At 40.0% G+C, this 17366-nt stretch overlaps 1 protein-coding gene across 2 annotated transcripts in view; it reads right to left on the reverse strand.

The window, feature by feature from the left end:
* The window catches only part of LAMA1 (laminin subunit alpha 1), a 159295-nt gene that overhangs the window by 97413 nt on the left and 44516 nt on the right, over positions 1-17366 (reverse strand). For both annotated transcript variants that reach the window (XM_045781938.2, XM_087869967.1), the window contains exons 4-8: positions 8778-9020; positions 7400-7579; positions 4684-4773; positions 1475-1592; positions 155-333 (exon numbers count right to left, since the gene is read on the reverse strand). In XM_045781938.2, coding sequence (XP_045637894.2) covers positions 155-333; positions 1475-1592; positions 4684-4773; positions 7400-7579; positions 8778-9020 — 810 coding nt within the window. The remainder of the gene's footprint in view (positions 1-154; positions 334-1474; positions 1593-4683; positions 4774-7399; positions 7580-8777; positions 9021-17366) is intronic.

Raw genomic sequence — 17366 nt, forward strand, 5'->3', positions numbered from 1 at the left:
ACAGATAGAGGGGGAAATGGATATCTGAAAAATGCTACTAGCAGAATAAGAATATAAAGGAAATATTACAAAAGGAAATGAGTTTCTAATATTGAAGTTGACCACCGGCGAAATCTCTTTTCCACTTTGAAAAGGCAATGAAATTCACTCTCACCTTGTAAGGTCTGTAATATCCATCAATACAGGTTTCACAATTGATTCCCATGGTGTTCTGCAGGCAATTGATGCAAACCCCCCCTCCTCGGAACTGTCCAGCAATGTTCAAACTCCTCCTCTGATTTGCAACATTTTCATCGTAGTAACAGTCTTGGGCTTTATTGTGACAATTACATTCTAGGAGGATTTTAACAGAGCAATGAATATATTTATTATGTCCTATATAAAGAAAACCCTTCCCTCCCTAAGTAAGTTTCTATGGCCATAAATTAAATTAAAATTCCAGAATAAGTAAATTGAATAGGATATGGGCAATCTTATGGGGGACAATTGGGAGTAGTCATCAACATTATACACATGCACACCCATTTGACCCTTCAACCTATCTTCTGGGATCATAATCCCGCAGAAGTACCTGCACTTATGAGTGATGTGTACAGGCTTAAACATCACATCGCTGTTTGTGTTAACAAAAGACTGGGAACAACTGAACTATCCATGGATCGTAGCCATTTTAATTATATTGTATCCATTTAAAGGAATTCAGTGGTACTGTGTTTAAAAACAGCATTTCAATAGAGAACAAACTGGTGGTGACCAGAGGGGAGGTGGGTGGGCGGGGGGTGAAACAGAGGAAGGGGATGAAGACACATTCATCGTGAGGAGCACTGAGTCATGAATGTACAGAATTGTTGAAACACTACATTATACACCTGAAACTAACATGACAGTGTGTGTTACTTATACTGGAATTAAAAAAAAAACAAATAAATTTAAAAAATAAGAACAGCCTTTCATAATTGCTAACATGGGAAGATTTTCAAGACATACTGTTAAATATAAAGGCGATGTGTAGAAAGACATGCATAGCTTGTCAGGTTCTATGTACGAACTATGTTGGGGGTAGGAACATATTGATGTACGCTTTGTTTGCATAAAAATTTCAGGAAGAACATAGTAAGAAATAGTAAAAAGTGGGAAGGATGGAGACAGAGTGGAAGTAATACTTTCATTACATATTTTTTATATATAGGTGGATGTTGGAATCATGTGAATATATTGTCTACTTAAAAATTAAACCCAAATTAATAAAGAATACATTCATCTATGGGAAGAGCAACCCGAGATAAAATAGCAAACCCCTAAATATACAGGTGGGCCTTAATACTTTAAATCATATTCAGGTAATATGTAACTTTGGGAACTCTTTGAATACTTAAGAAAACAAGTTACGCACTAGTCACAATGTTAAGTCATCATCAAGATAAGCATATTAAGAAGGAAAAGCACTGCATCCTTCCATCCTCAGTGGACCTACTTTCGCACGTGTTCCCAGCAGAAACAGTGCCGGGCCTCCAGGGCTGCTGGTGGTACCCAGGACAGCACCTACTGCAACTCTCTCCGCAGGTGTTATGCTCACACTGACACTGTAGTTTCTAGAAATGGGGAAGACAAAATGACATTTGGAAATTAACCTATATATTTTTCGTAACTTTATTTTTAAAAGAACTGATCACAGTCCCATATCCAGCATAACGGTACACCTGAGGACATATGGCTCCAACAAAGCAGAGGCATTATAGAGAAAAATATACACACATGACCTGGTTACAAACTGAAGTGAGGAGGAATAAAACAAAACTCAAAATAGAATGGGTTCATGAACAAAACGTTTTCCAAATAAGATGCACTGATATTCAGGGTTTATAAGCTCCTATTAATAACTTTCCTGACCTTCCTAGGTTTCAGCCTCAAAAGAGGATAATCCTATTCAAGAGTCAGAGAAGTACAAAGACTGGGGGGAATAGCAAGTCGCTTCATATAAGTGGTTTAAGAGGAGACAGGGTGTCATATTATTCACTTAGTATTATGCTAAAATGGGTAAACTTGATTTTCTCTTGATTTAGTACCAAAAACATGGAAGAGGGAGAAAATGGGGAACCATTCTTTTAAAAAATACAAGCATAGTTTATAGCTGTGCATGGTTTTTGCTTGTCAGTCTTATAGAGAAAAGGGTTTCAAAGATCATAAGGCCACCAGATTGTATACTTGAAAATGGTTAAAATGGTAAATTTTATGTTATGGATATTTTAACACAAAAAAATTCATAGTAAATACTTAATTAGAAATACATCTTCTTTTTTTTTTTAAGATTTTATTTATTTATTCGACAGAGACAGAGACAGCCAGCGAGAGAGGGAACACAGCAGGGGGAGTGGGAGAGGAAGAAGCAGGCTCATAGCGGAGGAGCCTGATGTGGGGCTCGATCCCATAATGCCAGGATCACGTCCTGAGCCGAAGGCAGACGCTTAACCACTGTGCCACCCAGGCGCCCCTAGAAATACATCTTCTAAACAAAAAAAGAAATAAAAGGCATCCAAATTGGTAAGGAAGAAGTAAAGCTCTCACTATTTGCAGATGACTTGTTACTATATATGGAAAACCCCAAAGACTCCACCAAAAGACTACTAGAACTGATAAATGAATTCAGTTAAGTTGCAGGACACTAAATAATGTACAGAAATCTGTTGCCTTGCTATAGAGTAATAAGAAGCAGCAGAAAGGGAAATTAAGAAAGCAATCCCATTTACAACTGCACCAAAACAATAAAACATCTAGGAGTAAACTTAATCAAAGAGGTGAAAGACCTATACTGTGAAAACAATAAAACACTGATGCAAGAAATTCAAGATGACACAAAAAAGTGGAAAGAAATTTCATACTCGTGGATTGGAGGAACAAATGTTAAAATGTCGATATCACCCAAAGAAATCTACAGATTTAATGCAGTCCCTATCAAAATACCAACAGCGTTTTTCACAAATTAGAACAAACAATCCTACAGTTTGTGTGGAACCATTAAAGACCTCAAACGGCCAAAACAATCTTGAAAATGAAAAACAAAACTAGAGGTCTCACAATTCCAGATTTCAAGTTATATTACAAAATGGTAGTAATTAAAACAGTATGGTACTGGCATTAAAAAACAGACATATAGATCAATGGAATGGAACAGAAAACCAAGAAATAAACTCACAATTATATGGTCAATTAATCTTTGACAAAGGAGGAATGGATATAAAATGGGAAAAAGACAGTATCTTCAACAAATGGTTTTAGGAAAACTGGTCAGCTACATGCAAAAGAATGAAACTGGACCACTTTCTTCATCGTACACAAAAGTAAACTCAAAATGGATTAAAGACCCAATGTGAGACCTGACACCATAAAAATCCTTGAGGAGAGCACATGCAGTAATTTCTCTGACATAGACCATAGTAACATTCTTCTAGATATGTTTCCTGAGGCAAGGGAAATAAAATCAAAAATAAACTATTGGGACTACATCAAAATAAAAAGTTTCTGCACAGCAAAGGAAACAATCAACAAAACTAAATGGCAGCCTACTTAATGGAAGAAGACATTTGCAAATGACATATCCAATAAAGAGTTTGTATCTAAAATATATAAAAAACTGATACAACTCAACACCCAAAAAACAAATAATCCAATTAAAAAATGGGCAGAAGACACGAACAGATATTTTTCCAAAGAAGACATCCAGATGGCTAATAGACACATGAAAAGATACTCAACATCACTGATCATCAGGGAAATGCAAATCAAAACTACAGTGAGATATTACCTCATACATGTCAGAATGGCTAAAATCAACAACACAAGAAACATCAGGTGTTGGCGGGGATGCAGAGAAAGGGGAACCCTCTTGCAATATTGGTGGGAATGTAAACTGGTGCAGACACTGTGGAAAACAGTATGGAGGGTGCTTAAAAAGTTAAAAATAGAACTACCCTATGATCCAGCAATTACACTACTGGGTATTCACCCAATAAATTAAAAAATGCTAATTCAAAGGATACTCACACCCTATGTTTATTGCAGCATTATTTACAATAACCAAACTATGGAAGCAGCCTAAGTGTCCATCAATAGGTGAATGAATAAAGAAGAAGTGCTATGTATCTATACAATGGAATATTATTCAGCCATAAAAAAGAATGAAATCTTTCCTTTTGCAACATGGATGGAGCTAGAGTATAACACCAAGTGAAATAAGTCAGCCAGAGAAAAACAAATACCATATGATCTTGCTCATATGTAGAATTTAAGAAATAAAACAAAGGAGCAAAGGTAAAAAAAAAAAAAAAAGAGAGAGAGAGAGAGAGAGGCAAAGACAGAGACAAACCAAGAAAGGAAGAGGTGTGGCGTAGTCAGGATGGATGAAATAGGTGATAGAGATTAAAGGGTATGCTTATCATGTTGGAAAAAAAAATCTGCTTTGTGCTGGACATACCAGGAAAACAGAAAGAGAGAAACAGATCCTCCAAAGAAAGTGGAATAAAATTGTTCAAAAAAATGAAACCAGTTAAATAATCTGAAAAATATTTCTTGTAACATAATTTTATACCTTTCAATGTCTGACTTGAATAAAACACAGTAAGGCAAACACTATAGCTATAACTTCTGTTTTAAAGTTTTAATAAACTGTAAAATACTAGAACTCACCTTTGTAGTTTCATCCCATGGGCAGCTGCTAGCATGACCGTAACAAATACACATTCCTCCAACAGATATGTCTTTGATTGAATAGTAATACTAAGGAAAAAGAAAGTGACAAACAAAAATTAAGGCCTCTTCTATTTCAGTTCAAAGAAGATGTTGGGCTCTCCAATATATAGCTTAGCCGTTATTGGTAACCTAAAAAATAATTAGATATAGGGGCGCCTGGGTGGCACAGTGGTTAAGCGTCTGCCTTCGGCTCAGGGCGTGATCCTGGCGTTCTGGGATCGAGCCCCACATCAGGCTCCTCCGCTATAAGCCTGCTTCTTCCTCTCCCACTCCCCCTGCTTGTGTTCCCTCTCTTGCTGGCTGTCTCTATCTCTGTCAAATAAATAAAATCTTTAAAAAATAATAATTAGATATACATATTCAATTATATTTCATGCACAAAGAATCCTTGTGTTGATCTAAAACAAATAATGCCCAAATGAGTTCATCAACAGAAACCAGAGAAGTCTAAAAGAAATTCTTAACTTGGCTGTACCTTATACCAGGCAGTCATATTCAACACCCATAACTGACAACCCTAAAAAACATTGCTACATTGAATACGGCACTATATAATTGAATATAGTACTTTATACAAAGGATAATAACTCATGACCAAGTAGAATTTTCCCCCAAAACTCAAAGTTAGTTCAATACACAAAAATCAGTAAATGTAAATCAACATATTAACAGAATAAAGGAGAAAAAAATCATTTGATCATTTCAATAGATTCACAAAAAACGTGTTACAGAATTTACCACCACTCATTAAAAAAATGGCAAGCTAATAAAAGAGAATCTGCTCAGCCCTAGTAAAGGGAATCCATGAAAACCCAAGAGCTGGAAGTGAAAGATTAAGGGCTTTCCTCTTGCCTTCTGCTCTCACCATTTCCATCCCACATCTATGGGAGGTGCCAGCCAGTTCAATAATGCAAGAAAAAAGAAATCAAAGGCAGAAAGAGTGCACAGTAAAGCCAAACTCTCATTATTTGTAGATGATATGATTGTATACTTGGGAAAATCTATTAAAACACACACACACACACACACACACACGCACACACACAAACCTAGTAGAAATCATCTGTGGCTTTAGCAATGTCTTAATATGCGAATTCAATAAACAAAAGTGGACTCTTTCTATACACTAGCAATGAAGAAATGGAAAATAAAATTTAGAAAGAAACCTATTAAGGCTCACAGGCAAAAAAATTAAGAATAAATGAATAATAGATGCATGAATAAACAAATAATAAAACTTCACTACAAAGAACTACAGAGGACCAAGACAGGTGGAGAGAGACAGCATGTTCATGGATTAGATGATCCAATATTATCAAAATGTCTTCCAAAATCCTTCCCAAATGATTTATCAATACAGTAGAATCCCAGTGAAAATGTTAGCAGGATTTGGGGGGGGGCAGAAATTAACAAATCCATTCTCAAATTTATAAGGAGACAAAATGAACCCAGAATAGCCAAAGCTGTTGAAAAAGAGCTCAGTAGGATTATTATAGTACCTGACTTAGAGACTTAAGTCTAAAATCTACAGCAACTGAGGAAGTTTGTTATTGGCATAAAGACAAATGGTGCTAGAACAGTTGCATGCATATGCAGGGAAACAGACAGCCTTGACCTCTACCTCACACCAAACACAAAAATTAATTTGAAAGACAATAGATGTAAAAGCTAAAACTATAAAGACTATACTAGACAGAAGCATAGGATAACATCTTTGCAAACCTGGAATAAAAAAGTGGTTTTCAGAAAGGACACAGAAAGCATTAAGTATAAAAGAAAAAATAATACATTGGACTTCATTAAAATCAAAACCTCTCAAAGGTCATGGGAATGTAAATAAGCAAGCTCCAGACAGAGAAGATATTTGCAATGTTGATATCTGACAAAGGACTGTACACAAAATATATTAAAGTCTTTCATAGCTCTGCAATAAGGAGACAAATGACCCAAATGAAAAACGAACAAAAATACTCGATCAGATACCAATAAGCACAGGTTCACACGTGCCGTCAGGGAAATGCAAATTAACATCACAAGGAGCTGTCACCAATGCACACCAGAATGGCTGGTGTGAAAATGGGTTGACAACCCAAATCTGTGACAGTGTGTCACACAACAGCACTCCCACACGTTGCTGGTCTGCAAAATGGTACAACTTTCCACAAGGCTTCACAAATTCTTAAATATTAAACACACAGCTACCCTACAACTCAGTAATTCCACTCCTAGTTTATCCAAGGGATTTGAAAACATTTGTCCACACAAGCCTTGTACATTTACCATACACTTAAAATCTGTACATCTTCTCGAATGTAAATTAAAACTCAAACTTGACAATTTCCTTTTAAGTGAAAACAGCAACAACTTACTCGCTGAAGATTGGATGTGGGGTCAGACCAGTGAAGAGCAATACTGCAACATTCACTACAGAATGGCATTATGCTATGGGGGGGGGGGGGGGCGAGGACACGATGTCAGAACTATCCCCTAGTTTGGAAGTGCCCTTCTAAACAAAGCATATATACTGATCTTCAATGAAGTCAGAAAAAAAAAGGGCCAACCTGGGAGGACGAAGCCAATCAAAAAGAAAAGTCTATTTTCCTTAAACAAAATAAACTTTTCACAGTGCACAGGAGCCCTGCCATAGACTTACTCGTCGTGTAACAATAGGATCAAGGTCTCTAGGGTCACGGTGGCTGAGGGTCATGAGATCGGCGTGGAGGGTTCTAATGCGCTGTAATCGAAGGCGGATGTATCGCGCGGAAGTGAACTCCAGCAACTTGGGGGAAAGATCATCAGCGCTCGGTCTGCCGTTGATCAGTGACGTATGAATCTAAAGATGAAGACAGCAACACGAACAAATGTCAAGTTGAAGCCTGCAGAAATACAGCCCTGATTGTTTAACTTCAGGACATAATCGTTACTGATACCATCTAGTAGCAAACCAAACAACCAGATTCTTATAGAAACCCAACATTTGTTAATTATTACTTGCGAACACCACGATCACAAAATACCTTCAATTAATTCAAAGTTATGCATTCCGGTATTTCAGACAGTGCTAGAAAACTTAACGGGACCACTGGTCCCAGTGTTGAGGGTATTTGAACATGCATCATTAGGTTACGACTCCTCTGAAACAAATTCTAAATGCCCGGAACAGACTTGGGAGAGTGAGAGAAGGTGCCAGAAAGTTTTGTATACCCACTTTCTTAATCTCTGCTCCTGAAACAATGCAGGCTTGCTGCAGAATTCCTGCTGTGAAGAGTCCTCAGGAGAGCTTTTGTAGTTTTATCTCATCGAGCCAGGCACTACTAAAGAATGACTTGTTCTTTGGGGGGGCGCCTGGGTGGCTCAGTTAATTAAGCTTCTGACTCTGGATTTTGGCTCAAGTCATGATCTCAGGACTCTGAGATCCAGCCCCTCACTGGTCTCTGCACTGGGTGTGGGGCCTCCTTAAGATTCTCTCTCTCTGCACCCCCCACCCTGCTTCCTCTATTAAAAAAAGAAGAAAAGGGGAAAAAAAGGAAAAAAAAGAAAAGAATGCTTGTTTTTTATTGTACTCTGACTTTAACAAAGTGTGTCTGCCACTCTGGGAGTGGTGAGCTCTGAGCTGGGATACTTCACAAGCCATTTCCAATCCTCAACACCTCCAAAGGGGAGAACTTCACAGAGAAAACTAGAAACTACATCTTTTAGAGGCATTTTAGCTCCCCCTTTACTATTTCAACACATGTTCTTGCCCTGGTGTCATGGGAGAGATGCTTTAAGAGGATCTGATACAGTTACTGAGGCACAGCAGACGGAAGGCTGAAGGCTCTTCTCAAAAGGAAGAAATCAATAAGGTGAAATGTATGGGTTATGACATCAGTCATCAGGAGACTCCCGTCGATACCTTGAACACAGCTAGATGGTTAGATTAAAGAGCTCCGTAATCTGTACTAAGAGAGATCGACTTTGAGTGGTCAACGTTGGCTCTTACAACGGCTATCTTTACATCTGAGGTGAGGGCTCTGCGGTGGGCACAGTACCTCTCCATGCTCAAGCGGTACCAGTCTGGAATAGTAGGAGGTGCAGATCACTTCGTCATCAGCCCTGTAGGTGGGCGGCCCCCGTCTCGGAGTGATATTGTAACGAGTCAAGCACTCCGTGTCACTAACTGCATAATACTGCCAGGGGCTGAACGTGGTGCCGTCCAGAGAACGCTCCAAAATCCAGTTTCCAGGTCGAGGGGCGTTAGCAGCTTTGATGATGACGTAGGCGACTTGAAAGACCTGAAACAAAGAGAGTGAGAAATCTCAATCAAGAATCAGTAGCGACTGCTCAAAAATCCAAAGGCCTCTTGGCAGAATGACTGTCTGATGCCTCACTAATGCCTCCTCGTGCCTTTGAGTGTAGTTGTGTATAAATGTTGATCAGAAATAGGTCTTGTGTATGTTCTCCTGGCAGCACTGCTTTTCAAAATACACTCAAAAAAGTACTCTCACAAATACATTTGTGTTATTACAATCATCATTCACAGTTTTAATATTAACATAAGTGCTTGTTCTCCTGTTTCCAGCGTCTTTCCATCAGGATTCTGAATGATTATAGTGACATCACATTACACCAATGGCAGCTTAAGTGTATTTCTTACAGTAATTTGGAAATACGGCATCTGAATATGAGGGGGGAAAGTCAGTCCACTATGTGTGTGCCTATTTGAATGACGTCAATCCCAAGTACGAACAATACAGAGAGCTGACAAGGATGTGGAAGAACAGGAACTCCCATGAATTGCTGACAGGAATGCAAAATGGTAAAGCCTCTTTAGAATGCAGCTGGCCGGTGTCTTTAAAAGCTAACCATATTCTTCCCATACAACCCAGCAACCGCACTCCTTGGTATTTACCTAAATGAATGGAAAATTTCCAAAGGTGAATGGATGGACAAAGTGTGATACTTCTGTACACTAAAATGTCATTCAGTGATAAAAAGAAATAAGCTCTCACACTACAAAAAGATACAGAAGAACCTTAAATGCATGTTGCTAAGCGAAAGAGCCAATCTGAAAACGCTACATACTATATAATTCCACACATACGGCATTCTGGATAGGGTAAAAATACAGAGACAGTAAAAAGATCAGTCGTTGCCAAGGGTGGGGGGAAGGAGAGATGAATAGGGGACCACAGAGGATTCTTAGGGCGGTGAAGTTATTCTATACGATATGTAATTGAGGACACCTGTCATTATATGTTTGTTAAAACCCATAGACTGTGCAACACAAAGAGAGAAACAATGTAAATGAGGGACTTAATTAGTAACAATATATCCACATGGCCTCATCCACTCAAACAAACGCTCTACACTAATGGCAGATGAGAATAAGAAGGGGAAAGGATGCCGAGGGGTGAGGGGGCTATGAGACTGTACTTTACACTCGTTTCTCTGTAAACATTAAACACTGTTCTGAAAGATGAAAAACTATTCATTTAGAAAGAAATAAAAAGAAAGTGTAGAGCTGGCATACAGGAGGAAAGGGGATGTACTAATGGTATGAGGAGACTAGCCAGGTAAATCTTGGATTTGGAAGGGACTCTTGTCGCTATGCAGCCCCAAATTCAGCACCAAGAAGGAATCATCTCTCCACCAACCAGCCCCTCTTGGCACACTCCAGTGACAGGAAATTCGTCTGCTCTTAAGATAGTTCTTTTGTTTTATGGAAATTTCCTCTGTTAGGGGGATCTTTCCCTGAATTGATTCTCAAGGTGCCTTGTAAATTCCATTCTCTGGAGCTGCAGAAAAGATGCTGATTCCATTTCATGCAACTCTCCGTCTATCATTTAAATGTAACAATCATATATCACCCCCAGAACCCAAAGTTCTCAGGTTCAACTCTTTATCTGAAAATACTCATTATTTCACAAGACCTCATTGCCTTGTCATGATGCTCTGAACACAACCTAACTTAAAAATGCAGTTCCCATGAACTGAATATAAAACTTCAAATGTTTTTCTGAATTGGGAAAAACATAGTAGAAATACTATGTTTCTCATTTCAGTAATTCAGCCTTAGCAAACGTTCACTTTTCTGTTAGTAAATCTAGATTAGGTTTAGGGTTGCAAACAACAACAATACAAGAAAATGCCTTTTCCCATGTGAACTGCTATTTACTCCAGATTTCCTATAACCCAAATTAATAGAGGGGATTTTTTTTAAACCAAAGTCAAATTTTTTTTAAGATTTTTTAAATTTATTTATGTGACAGAGAGACAGCCAGCGAGAGAGGGAACACAAGCAGGGGGAGTGGGAGAGGAAGAAGCTCCCAGCGGAAAAGCCCTATGTGGGACTCGATCCTGAATGCCGGGATCACGCCCTGAGCTGAAGGCAGACGCTTAACGACTGCGCTACCCAGGCACCCCCAATTATTTTATTTTTAAAATACATATGTAGTATATGTATATAGATGTGTGCACACATGTATGTGTTTATTGTATGTCCGCCTGTGTCTGTATACATATGTGTGTGTGTGTTGGGAAGGAAGTTATTATTCACTTATTCTGAGTCTTATTGCTTCTGGGTTTTTTGTTTTTGTTGTCTTTGTTGTTAGCTTCTCCCATCTTAGTCCTCTCCAATTCCAGGGACACAAGAGTACCTTAATGTTAACCCACCATAAGCCAAATAATTTTACATTCACCTACGGAATCATTCTCTGGGAGAGACAACTATATTTCATTATCATAACTCTATTCACCTACAAGAAACAGCCTCCAACCAAACTTAGTCTGCAAGCGATAGAGGTGTGTCTGATATTTGGACAACCCAGATTCATGTGCTATATTCCTTTAAAATGCAACCACTGTTTCTAAAGCACATTAGAAGTAAAACAGTGTCCTCAGGTTTCAGTAATGAGGAAAATGAGCAACCGTGTACCTGCCGACGTAGAACTGAACAGACCATGTTTAAAAATCCAGAACCATTCTTGTCCATTAAAACCACTTTTAAAAATTAAAATAATGCAGGGCACCTGGGTGGCCCAGTCAGTTAAGCGTTTGCCTTTGCCTCGGGTCATGATCCTGGGGAGCTGGGATAGAGCCCTGCATTGGGCTCCCTGCTCAGCTGGGAGTCTGCTTCTCCCTCTGCCTGAGGTTCCCCCTGCTTATGCTTGCTCTCTGTCAGATAAATAAATAAAACCTTTTCAAAAAATTAAAATAGGGGCGCCTGAGTGGCTCAGTCGTTAAGCGTCTGCCTTCGGCTCAGGGCGTGATCCTGGCGTTCTGGGATCGAGCCCCACATCGGGCTCTTCCGCTGGAAGCCTGCTTTTTCCTCTCCCACTCCCCCTGCTTGTGTTCCCTCTCTCGCTAGCTGTCTTTCTCTCTGTCAAATAAATAAATAAAATCTTTAAAAAAAAAACTTAAATAACACAAAGACTATTTTGTCCTGGCATAAACATCTCCAGAAAATTCTCCCATGAACATAGTTACATGAATTTTATTTTTCAGTGTTTATTTTAAAGAACCTTGTCCCCCAATTTTACAATTCATAGATTTCTTAATTTATATGTTTCCCTGATTTACCAAATTTTAATGTTACTGAAATACTGAACACTTATGAGAAGTACTTGGCAGTTAATCTTACTGTCTCCTCTAGGACTGACCCTGAAGTACACACAGAGTTTGTTATACAGCTTGGTGGTGCGATACTTCCGCCTTTGCAAAGATCCAGGGCTGTCCAGGGGGCATGTTGACAGACTCCAACCTTCATAGTTTTCCACTGGCTTTCATAGCGATGCCCAAACTAACTGAAGAGAGAATATCCTCATCTTTGCTCATTGCTTGTCCAATTGCTTTAGAAATATTTTCATCACAGAAGTAGAATTCCATGATCATGGAACCTTGATCATTCACTGTTGGTGAATATGTTAAACCAGACTCTAAAACATGGAGGTGCCCAGGGGCACCTGGGTGGCTCAGTTGGTTATGCATCTGACTCTCGATTTCAGCTCTGGTCATGATCTCAGGGTCGTGGGATTGAGCCCCACGTGGAGGTCCAAGATCAGCAGGGAGTCTGCTTGAGATTCTCTCTCTCTCCCTCTACCCCTCTACCCACTTGTGTGCTCTCTTGCTCTCTCTCTCAAATACATAAATATATCTTTTTAGAAAATGGAGGTGCCCAGTGAGACAGCGCAATGGGGCAGCCCATTAGAGGGGTAGAAGGAAATTCACAAGGACAGCTGAAATGAAATGCATTTACCTTGTTTTCCAGTTTCACATTTGAAATGGAAAGAACTAATAGGATGACTTCATGCATGTTAAGAACTTTATGTATATCATTTCATTTAATCCCAAACAACTCCTTGAGTTCCAAATGATTATTGTGCCCGTTTTATATATTTAGAAGCTGATGTATAGAGAAATTAAGAGACAAACTACTGAGTGGCAGGTCCCAATAAGAGCGCTGGCCCCCAATGTCCACATACACCTAAGGTCGCTGAACTTCCTTTTTGTGACACCAAAATAAAAGACTGCTATGTTCACTTGAACACTGGATTCATATCTAAACAAAAGCAGTGGCAGCTGTTCCAGCCAACTCTGGACTTTCTACGGCGAGAGCCTGTGATGAGCAGAGGGGTGGCAATAGGAGGGTGTGTAAGAAACAAAAAATGAGTAACAGCTAATGCTTATGGAGCACTTACTGTGGCCAGGGACAATGCCAAGTGCTTTATTAGAACTATTAATGCTTCATTAGATTTGTTGGCTTTTCTAATTCTACCACTAAATTCTTCTTATGAAGGTACATATTGTTTTTTCTGCCACTTTACAGATGAGAAAATTGAGCCATGGAAAGGTTATGTAATCCCAGGATCTCACAGGTACTAAAATGCATGCTATAGGGCTTTGAGCCCAGCAGTCTGTCCTCAATCACTATGCCACACTGGTAGAGATGGCAAGGAAAAGGAAGGGCCAAGTTCCAGGCTGGGGCAACTGGTGGGTACTAACCCAGTTTTTCCATTATTGCAATACCATGTTCTTGTATTTTCCTCAAACTGTTGTCAGCTTTCATACTGAGAGTTTAGCCATCTATAAGAAAATAACACCAAATGGAAGGACAACCATAGGGGAGAAACTTCAGGACAATCCCTCAAGGAAGGAAATGTTTAACTCATATCTTGATCAAGACCTTGGGCTGTGAAGCTGGGCATTGTTCTCACAATCTCTCAATAGCCCTCAAGGTCCCCAAATTAAAAGAGACTAAAAAACAAACCAAGAAAGGGACTGGGAGCTGTAAATCTACGAAAGAGGAAGAGGAACATATGAAGCATCTAAACATAGTTTGTCCTTACTTAAGCCACATTGTGGACTGAATTGTGTCTCCCCAAAATTCATATGCCGAAGTCCTAACCCCTTCTACCTCAGAATGTGACTCTATCTGCAGACAGGGTCAAGAGGTAGTTCAAGTTAAATGAGGCCATGCAGGTGAGCCCGAATCTAATATGACCGGGGACTTCAGAAGAAGATTCAGACACGGATGCACACAGACCTAAGGGTGACCATGTGGGGACACAGTGAGAAGTCATCTGCAAGCCAACAAGATAAGTTCCAGAAGAAATCAACACTGCCAACATGTTGACCTTGGACTTCTAGCCTCCAGAACTCTGAGTATATATACATTTCTGTTGTTTAAGCTGCCCAGTCTTCGGTATTTGCTATGGCAGGCCTAGCAAATTAACGCAAGCTGTGATTCACCAACTGTGCATTGATAAGTAGGTCTGAGCACATAACAAAAGAAGTGAGGGACTCTATGTTAGTATATAGAATCTTAAACGTTTGCCCAGATGAAATCCATGATATTTCTGTTGCTGTGTGTGTGTGTGTGTGTGTGTGTGTGTGCATGGTTGACTGAACCGCCTTTTCTCTCCATGCAAGGTTGGCTGAGCACAAGCTGCTGATGCAGTTTTCACTAGACTCAGAGTCACTGCAGTCTTGCCAGACCTGCAGCTGATACAGCCGTTTCAAAATCCACCTTCATCATGGTTTTCCACCAAGTGGCCTTTGTTAATGATCGCTGGAATGCACATAAACAGTGTCACATAAAAAGGTAGACGTACACCAAACACCACTTTCTACAGAGGAATCCAGACAGGAATTTCCGTGCGGGCTGCTGTCTTAAATACATTATACCCACCTCACGCACAGGCATCTGAAAAATACAGATCATCTAATTCTCCAACAGTGGAGGTTAATTTCCAACGTCCATGGAGATGTCAAGTCTCTGCTCTCTGCAGAAAGCTCGGCTCCTCTCTGCTGGACCTCGGCGTGTCATCTGCAGGGGACCCACACCACATGGGACCCCTTCTGGAAATTCTAGGTACAAGCACTTACGGCCTCTGTGAGTCACTCAACGGTGAACAGAAGAATATTTTCTCTCTTACGTGATGGAAAAGAGCTTTACTCAGACAAAAGAGTTTTAGGTTATGTGTCAAATTACATTTACAAAGAGTTAAGTATATTTGATAAGTAATATTTCTTAATTATCCCCATAAAAGTAGTGAATTTGTGCTTCAAAGCTTTATTTCTTATGACATTATTAGACAATAAAATTCAAAATGATCATTTGAATTAATATTTATTACTCGAGATTATGGAAGTTATTATTTACTAGAAGGCCAATTACTACACAGACACGAGTCACTTCTGATTTTAGAGTATCCATCACTCAAACATGCAGGCAGTTGATACTCTTGTGAGGTAACAAGCCAAGTTTGGGGCATAAGAAGATTCCTTGGCACACAGGAGACATCTGATACACATTTTAGGTAGGCCTCTATTTATATAGACAATGACCGCAAAATGCCATTTCTACCATATTTTAGTTGGCTGTTTTACTGTTGTATCCTCATTTTAGGAACCAGGGATACAAAATTAACAGACAGAAGGAAACAGCTTTGTGAATGAGAAGAGAACTCTGGAATAAAACTAGATTTGTTTTTCTTTAAACTCGGTGCTGTCATTAGAAGTGCAAAATAAACATGTCAAAATCTAATCTCCCCCCCTTCTTTTCTTTTTGTCTTTTTATTGGGGAGAGGAAGAACTGGCTACCAGTAGTGACAATTTAGATCGAGTCAGTTTCTTTCCTTAAATTTTTTAAGATTCACGTCTCAGAAAATCAGGAATGGCCACTTTGGAAGCAAGCTCAGAAACTTCAAGTAGACACTGAGGAGAAGCAAAAGTGTAAAGATGATCACCGATAAAAGGAGGGCACAGCCGCACGAGCCTGGCTTAACAGTAAACAGCCACCCATAACCAGCCATCTGAAGATGGGAAAAGGATATTCAAAACATCTGTCAGAGGCAGTTCTGTTTTTCGTCAACTAGAAAAGCTATTTTAAAAAGGACCCACCAGTAAGCTGTCCCATGGGCCACATGCCACAGTTTCCATTTAAGGATGACTAGCAGTATTTCAAAGGGAAAGTGTCAAACCACTTAAGAAGTCAAAACTGAAAAGGAAGGGGTTGGTTTTCATTCCTGTCCCATGTATGTCTCCACATAACTGTTACCAGAGCTCGATCTCGCGAGCACTCTGGAATGAGTTTGCTGAGTTTTATGGAAGATAAGTTGGAACCACGATGAAAGCACCAGCAGACACGTCACCCAATGCCCTTTGGAGGCATCGCCACCTTTCTTCCCCATCCTGTAAGCGTCACGTGACAGCCCAGCACCCCTAGTATAAGTCCGCTTGTGAAATGTTTTTAGAGACCACTCTCGGATCTAAGAAATACGAAAGGCACCTTTCCTATCCCCTGACGCCTAGCCTCCACCAGTGTTTCACCTACGAATATCTTAGCCTTTGAAATTATATTAGGCATCTCCCCAAAATGCAGCCTTCCCTTTGTCAGGTTGGAGCAGAGGTGACAATAAATAACTTTCCTTTCTTCCCCTACTAACTGTGGAAGTAGACTCAGAAATCTGTCACAGAGACTGAAGAAAGAAGTGAGCAATACTCCAGAAAAAAGGAAAAATGGAAGTCGTGGCTTCGATGAGTGACATATGGCCTCTGTGTCACAGGCTGAGCAGACGTGTGCACACCTGCTCAGTGACCTTGGCCTGTGGGTCAGGAACCTGTGTCCTGACAACAATCTGCTCAGTGAAAGAAGAACAAAGATGTGACTCCAGGGAGCTCAGGGGGTCAGCTCTTCAGCCAGCTAGGAAAATGACTGCTCCTTTCCTGGGGAGGAGGAGGGATGGGCAGAGAAGCAGAGATGTTACTCCTGGAGCTGCACCCCGTAAGGACACATGAGGAAGGGAACAAGGCATGTTCTCTAACAATTTTTCACTTAAGGTTCATTCAGTAAACATTGTTTGAGCATCTGCTTTGTAACAGGGACGGTGGCAGGTGCAACCAATACAGCAGCGAAGTGGAGGACACAGCGTGGGCCGGATGCCCTAATGGAAAAGACAGTGATTGACCAAGTTCCCAGGAAGACTAAAGGTGTCTGGGTGTAGTGGGGGAGGCCAGCCTAGTCTGGAAAAGCTGAGATGGTTGCAGAAGGCTTCTCTGGAAAGAGAAGAGGACTGAGGAGGAGATGTTTAGGTAAAGGGAGAGAAGGCACCGAGGGACGGGGAGCGAAGATCCCGCAA

The sequence above is a fragment of the Ursus americanus genome, chromosome 19 (genome assembly GCF_024610735.1).
Source record: "Ursus americanus isolate L20-20 chromosome 19, mUrsAme1.1.p, whole genome shotgun sequence".
NCBI classification, from domain to species: domain Eukaryota; kingdom Metazoa; phylum Chordata; class Mammalia; order Carnivora; family Ursidae; genus Ursus; species Ursus americanus.